This window comes from Gossypium hirsutum, chromosome D04 (genome assembly GCF_007990345.1).
Source record: "Gossypium hirsutum isolate 1008001.06 chromosome D04, Gossypium_hirsutum_v2.1, whole genome shotgun sequence".
NCBI classification, from domain to species: domain Eukaryota; kingdom Viridiplantae; phylum Streptophyta; class Magnoliopsida; order Malvales; family Malvaceae; genus Gossypium; species Gossypium hirsutum.
The window spans coordinates 50,119,007-50,126,719 of record NC_053440.1 but is presented as its reverse complement, the minus strand read 5'-3'; the positions used below and the strand labels follow the sequence as shown (position 1 = coordinate 50,126,719).

The window sequence follows — 7,713 nt, the reverse complement described above, 5'->3', positions numbered from 1 at the left end:
TGGTTTGGATCGTTTGGCTATGGCTTAAGAGTGTTTCAACAATGGAGCCCGCCAGTTCATAGAAAGAGAAGCTATGCTACTGCTAGGGTTTCATTTTGGTTGGTGCAATTTATACCCATAATTTTTTTCTTTTCCCTCTCCTACACTCTGTTACTGCTACCATAGTGCGATTGCGATGACGAAACCAACAAAGAAAAGCGGACACTGAGCAACAGCAGCAACAATGGTGTAGTTCTTGAAGCCAAACAAGGCGGTGGTTTTCCTTCAGGGTCGCTACGCCGGTTGTAAGGCGGTGATCGTCAAATGCTTCAACGAAGGAACTCGCGATTGCCCTTACTGTCACTGTTTGGTTGCAGGGATTAAGAAATATCCAAACATATTCATCTGTAGAAACTCCATGGATACGATAGTTGCTAGATGATGGCATCTGGTCTCGGATTCCGTGATTTATAAAGAAAATCACCATTATTTATAAAGAAAATCACCATGATTTATAAAGAAAATCACTATGGTCTAACCTTAAATTTCCCTGAATGATAACTTGGAAAAAATAAATTCTACACTATCAAAATAGGCTCGAAATAATAACCAATCATCAACAACTTTCTACCACCAGTATCGTATGCATCAAGCTATGAGAATAAGGGAATTTCAAACATTTACCCTCCTGTACAAATATATTGAAGTTGTTCATAAAAATTGGGGGATTGAAGGAAAAAAAATGTAACAGACAGAAGAGAGGTAGAAGAGGAAGAGGTCAGATAAAAATGGTGAAAGGACAAAAATGAAAAAAAAAAAGAGAGAAAGGAAAAAAGTTGCAGCAGCCAAAGAGGTAGAAGAAGACATGAGGGAAAAAAATCAAAGGAAAAAATAAAGAAAAATATTAATAAATTTTTTAAAAATATATAAAATAAAATGAAAAATATTTAAAGGGGAACAGTTTTTCAAGCTAAAAGAAGGTGACATGTGGCAGCGCGCGAGTGGCCAATGCTATCATGTTAGCAAAAAAAATAAAGCAATTAGTATCGGGTATTAAGATATTGAACGGAAAAAAAATTTGAATACTGAGACAAAAAGAAAACACAATAGACACTAATTTAGTAGAAGTGAACAAGTTCAAGTACTAAGTTATATTTAACCCTTTACAAATAAAATGAATGATAAAACTAGTCATACAGTTGATTTTTCGGTCTGTCTAATAAATAAATAATTTATAAATTAATTTAATAATTTTTTATTAATTTTAAATGATTTATTCAAAAATGGATTCCATCTTTCAATTCGGTCTATCCAAACTTAGAGTGAAGAAAAGGCCAGCGGGGAAGATTTCAACTGGATTGAACCATGTAACTCAAACAGCTCGTTGTAGCAAGATTGGGCAATAAAATGTCTAAAACGTGCCACACTGGTCATACGTTGAAAACCAAGTGGACCATCTCATTAGAACCAATTTCACTTTCTATAGAAAAAAACATCTATATGATTAATAAAACCTAGCCAACTACTAATCTTTAAAGAAAAAACCTAGCCGAGTACTGTTCTTAAAAAGAAAACCTAGCCAAGTACAGAAAATATATATCTCACAAACCATTTCCATTTCATAGTATATAAGGGAAAAAGAAAAAATAAGTACGGCCCAAGATGCAGTCATCGCTTTCTCTATCCGTCTTATTTTCATTTTCTCTATAGGATAATTCCTTTTCTTCCCCCAAACCTTGAGAGAGTTAATCTGAATTCTGAAAGTGTAAACGAGTGGTAGGCAGTTTTTGCAGTCCATCTGCTTAACCTATTGCTTGAGGGCACACATGTTAGGGCTAGCTAGGGTTAGGGTTAGGCTCACTTAGAGTTATGTTCCCCTCCCCCCCCCTCCTCTATTACTGCCTGTCTTGAACCTGATAATAGAGTTTTTTATCCATCAATCAGCCAATAGGGACCGCATAACTGGCCAACAATGTTCAATTAAATCCAACATCCCAACCATTCACCCTTCAATGTCATAATTAATCTTGCAATCAAAAACTCCTGAAACTCTTGATTATTAAATATTATTCATGTTTTTGGCTTAAATGTTGTCTTTGTCTTTCGAGGCACTGCCTGCATTAAATGGTGCCAGTAGGTATAACTCATTAACCACTAGTTCAGTTGGTAGGGTTTTCTTTATCAGCTTTAAAACTAAGACATTATTAATTAACAGCTTCCTATTGAAGTAGAAAGAAGAGAAATCCAAATACTGTACTATATTTTAACCAAGTTCTAGAAGTATTGTTGTATGACTGCCATATCTAACAATTTACTTCTATTAAACATGGTGTTCAAGATTGTCAATTAAATGTATAGCGGACACTTGTTATAGCAACACGTTTTAAATGGAATGCAACTAACCCCATTCATATATATTTGATTATTTTCTCTACCTCTTCAAATATTTTATGGTGAGCCAAAAGTTTCTTAACTTGCCTTTTTCATTGAATTAAACCACTAATTGAGTTAATTATATAGTAGGTCTAGAAACAAAAGTGGAAACACACTTACTCAATGATAATGTATAGAGAAACAGCTTACCAACTCTAGATTAAAACTTAATGTTATTTGTGTTTGTGTATCAACTCATGGAAGAGAATAAAATCTGGGCAGTAGATTGATAAAATCCGGTTTGTGTGGCAGAATATTTCTTAAACAAAACGAACAGAAAGACAACTTTGGATGCTGGCTAATACTTTAGGAAAATTTTATGGTAGGTTAGCTTTTTGGAAGCAGATTTACATGTCATTCTGTCTTTGTTAAGGATGTCATTTCAGCTAGCAAGCTGATACCTAGTTGCTTCAACTTCTCTTCATAAAATATTTAGATTTCTAATGCATCTTACAGTAATGGAATATATAATTACAATAATCAAACAATATGAAAAGGCTTTCTGTATTCCCTTTCACATTGTAAAGGAGTTAGGGCTAGGATGACACAAAAGGAGAAGTATTCATGAAACTGAATTAACATTTAATAAACTAATATCGCAAGGTAAAGGAAAAAAGAAATTCAGTGCTCAATATCAGGCTTTTTCTTGACAGATTTGATTGTTTCTCGTCAGGGAACTCTCAGCCAAAAAAAGAAAGGAAAAAAGTGTTGAATGAAGTTTTACTGGCAACTTCACCCTAGGCCAAAATTGCCCATATTGTGCAAGCATGGTGTAACCATACAGGTCTCAAAAATCAAGAAGATCCCAAATTTGGTTTTGGAAAGAGAGAGAGAGAGAGAGAGAGAAAGACGAGCACCCCACTCCAGCAGCAGCTCCAGTCAAAGATGGATGATGAGTTCAAATAAAGTGGAAAACATTGCAAGAGAGATTAAGAAACATGGAAAATAAAGAAAAATTCATTGCCATGCAATAAAAGAAAAATCCAAATGCAAAAAGGGATTAGAAACTTTCTGTTCATATCTAACTTGTCCCACCACCCAGCTTTAGTCCCCATTTCTCACAGTTGGCGTGGTACTGCACAAAAACGCAACCCTCTCCAATCGCCACTGCTCCAAGCCAAACTAGCTGAGGGTGTCCAAAGCTCAAAAAGCTGCCCCAATCCCTGTACATAAACCAAAAACTTTTCTTTCTCTCCTTCCTTGCATTGCATGACCCCATTTGTCAGTTCGTTGAGTCTCTCTCTCTCTCTCTGGGTGCCGTGTCAAACCAGTTAATATTTCATAAACATAACTAAAGGTTTTTTTAAAGGGGAAGAAAAAAAAGATAAAACAATCTTTAGAACCCATCCTGAAATCGATTGATCGCTGAAGGGTTCTCCAAACGATGCTGTGTCCCTCCTGCATATCTCCTACCCCAATTCAGTCCCTCTTCCTGATTGCTCAGTGAAACGTCTCTTCCTCCGGTACCTCCGCCTCCCGGTCGATTTGAACCTGCCCCGAGTCCATGTCCGACAGGAGCCCCTATGCAAGTGTAGTTAGACTCTGGTGCACCAAGGTAGTTTAAGTTTTGTTGAGGATATTGTGATGAACCGCTGCTTCCCAGAACATGTCCTACATAGTAATCGTTAATGGAGTGAGTTGGGTATTGGGAAGGGTAGGAGCTGAGGCGTGACGGTGATGGGTGTAAATATGGTTGTGGTGGTGGTGGTTGTAATGTAGGTGGCATCAGCGTTGATGAAGAACCAGAGAACATTCTTGGTGGGTAAACTGATCTAAATGGTAATGTTGGATCACCCACGTTGCCTCCGGGATGATAGCTTGGATGGCAGCTGCAATGATTGGAATATTTCATGTTTTTTCCTCAGCTAAAACAAATTACTTACACAAGTCTTCAAATCAAATGGGGGGAATATATTTAATATTTTTTCTGATTTCTCAAAGATGAAAACATTCATTGATGTATTTGAAACTTGAAGGAGCATACCCTAGATGCCCTTGGGTGGCCAAGTTATCGTTATTGAAGACCAGCTGGCGAGCTCGGTTCAGTGTCTCTGTCTCCCTTTCTGACCACCCAACAAAAACAGCAAATCAAATCAAATCAAAAGTACTCATCAACACGGAAAACCAGCCAAGAAATTCAGCAACGAAACCAACTTAGTTTTCATCAAGATTGATTTGACCACGCTTCATGGGCAAACCCCCCATCATCATAACAACCTCTGACGCTTCCCTAAGTGTGTGTAGTAAAATAAAGTGACATGGCTAATCTACCTCAAAACATAAAATTGGAATAAAGAAGTGAAATGACTTGCCTTGGCGATGGCGGTTCATGTGTCCCCCAAGAGCTTGAGATTTGCAAAACTTGAGGGAACAAAACCTACATTCATAGACCTTCCCACACTCATCTTTCCCATCCTTACCGCCGCTTTTCTTTTTCCTAGAGCCTGTTTCAGAGAGCACCAATTAAAGCAACTTCGATGAGACCATTCTTGGCCCAAAACCCAAACCCTAACTTACCCAAATCGTGTAACAACTAAGTCATTAAAACCTTCAATTTCCTAGCCCTCCTTTTCCACTGCTTCTTTTTAATTATTTTATATATATGATGATCATTTTAAAAGCATCAAAAGAAACTTGTGTGGTCTGTTTAAGCTTACAAACACAGCTAGTCTATTCTATATATTACAGATGGTTTTTAAGAGACTAGGAGTGTGTAAAATTCGTACAATTCATACCATAGTTAGTAGCATTTTATTTCGTAAAAAAATGAAAAAACCTTTAGATTATATTGTCAAATTTGATTACATATATTCATATAGTAATAATAGTAGTACTAGTTGGAGAAAATACCGGAGGAGGAGCCTTCCTCAAAGACCAGTTTACCATCCCTTGTATAATCGTCGGGCAAGTTGTTGAGGTCTAAGGGGTTTTTCTCAGGTCTCCTGCAATTGCAAAACAAAAAAGGAAAAAGAAAAAGATGAAGAGAGTCACAATTACAAAGGGAAAGAGACAAAAAAGTGGAGGATGAAGAGAAGGAGAAGATAATGAAGGGTGGGGAGACCTACATGGTACCGACAGAGAAAGACAGGAAAATATGAGGTGAACAATGTTTGAGATTGAAGATAACTAAAGCTTTGGAAGATTACAAGACTTCAGTTTGAGACTGCAATATGGAGGCTAGTAGTTGAGTGAAGTGTGAAGGTGGAGAAAAAAGGGAGATTTTGAAAGTTCTCTATCAGTTTCTCCGCCACCCGCTCTCTCATAAAAAAAAATTGAAAGAACAATAGGGGACAGTGGGTCTCGTGACTTTGGAAAGGGGAAGGGCAAGTGGTTTGAGTTTAGGGGATGGGGGATTTGGTTGGATTGAGAGAGATGGATGGGAGGGTTTTGTTTGCCTTTGTGAAGAGAGCCTATAGAGGTCTATTGCCCTTGCCCTACAAACTAGTTTCATGAAACAATGATGGCGCCTAAAATAGTTACAGAGATTGCTAACAGGATTTACCGTAAAAAGGTTGCTGTGAAACACCCCCCCATGTCTTCTAAGTGAGTCCATTGCATTCAATTAAGCAAAAAGTTGGAAGATAAAAGGGAAATATTATTGAGGACATGTGGTTTGAACTCAAGGGCTAGCTAGCCCTAAAATTAAGCTGCGATCTACTCATTATTCATTATTTGAAGAAGTGGGGGATATGCTAAAAGTTGGATGGGTTGGTCCCCGTGTAGTTGAGGCTTCCTGGGGCATCATTGTACCCTGAGCTTTGCCATGGAACATGGAACTGTAACTATCAAGATCTCATTATCAGGTTTTTTGTGATCTAAGTTGGGATATAGACTGAACCCCAGAAATAAGTGTTGTTTTATTCTTTGGAACTTCTCTGCTTGTTTGATCATGGTCCTTTTCCTTCATTATAAAATCTAAAAGTTACTGTCTTTTGTTTTCTTTTATGTTTCTTTCTCCCCCTAGTAATTTTAAAGGGAAGTGCTGCATACACATGTTAAAAAAAATGCTTTTAAATTTATATTATTTAAATTTTAAAATATTCAGCTGTAAGAGATTATATTTCATTTAAATAAAATTTTGAATTTTATGAATGAATAAAAACATGTTACGAGTTTTATTTCATTTAAAAATTTAATTCAATTTTACTTTATGAAATTATCAAATACAAAAACTTGTTTAATGGTACATCTCTCGTCACACTTTGACGCTTTATGAAATCTTTGTCCCATTTATATACTTTCAATACTCTGTTCTTTAATCAGCAGGAATTTGACATATTGTTGCTTACAACAAATAAATTTTTTATACAATTCCATTGGAAAATGATTTATGCATTTCATAGGATTTTTTTTTGGCGAAATCATAGGAACACTTTAAATAAAACATAATGATTAAAAGGGTATTATGAAAGTTCCTGATATAATGATTATATATATTCAAATTGATATGGTGTACTATTTGACATATTGTGTAACAGTTTCACAAATTTATTATAAGCTAGACTCCTAGAAAGTACAGAGCAATATATATGTAAATCCCAACAATTCTTAACGCTGACATCCTTAATAAGCTCAGATAAAAAAAAAAAAAAAGGCCATCCCCATGTTACAATAGACAAACATCTGGTCGAAAATCAAAGAAACATTGAGAATCATAACTAGAAGGCCATCAAGGTTCTAAGAGCACTGACCATTAAGATGTCACACGTATGTCAACTGCATAAAGCTCATCATAAACCAGTGCATCCTCCAATCTTAATTAACTTCTAAGCAAGGCACCATATTCATTCAATGAAATCCATCTAATGAAGCTTACTTTATTTCCATCATTTAATAACATTCCATTCAATTCATCATATTCCATTTTTTTAAAAAAATTTGTATATGTATTGAATTTGATTACAACGATAGTTACAATTATTAGTAGATATTCTTTTTATACAGACTCGAATTATATTCACATTTATTATTCATAATATTGTATCAAAAAAATGTTTATATATAACAACCTCCCATTCAATTCCTTATTATAAATTATTGCACTAAAAAAATATTTATAAGAATTTTCATGTGCAACAGCTTATTAAAATTGTTATATCTACCTCATATAGAGAAGCCTCATCAATCATGCTTAGTACACCTTCACCGATTGTGACATTTCACTAGATTATATGTGCACCAGGTGGAGCCTCTTCTACTAACTTCATTAAGATAGGCATCGAATCTCCTTTATCCATGGAAAATACTTGGGGCTCTATTAAATTTACATCAAATCCAATCACCACCTGACTAGAGGCTATC

The 7,713-nt window shown here is 35.7% G+C and overlaps 1 protein-coding gene across 1 annotated transcript; it reads right to left on the bottom strand.

Moving 5' to 3' along the window:
- Positions 1 to 3,037: 3,037 nt before the first annotated feature.
- On the bottom strand, positions 3,038 to 5,867 carry LOC121215913 (zinc finger protein JAGGED). Its single transcript, XM_041090783.1, has 5 exons — positions 5,478 to 5,867; positions 5,263 to 5,354; positions 4,725 to 4,856; positions 4,397 to 4,475; positions 3,038 to 4,241 (listed from the first exon to the last, which is right to left on the bottom strand). Coding segments are annotated over exons 1-5 (798 nt in total). The 5' UTR covers positions 5,480 to 5,867; the 3' UTR covers positions 3,038 to 3,748.
- Between the last annotated feature and the right edge of the window lie 1,846 nt (positions 5,868 to 7,713).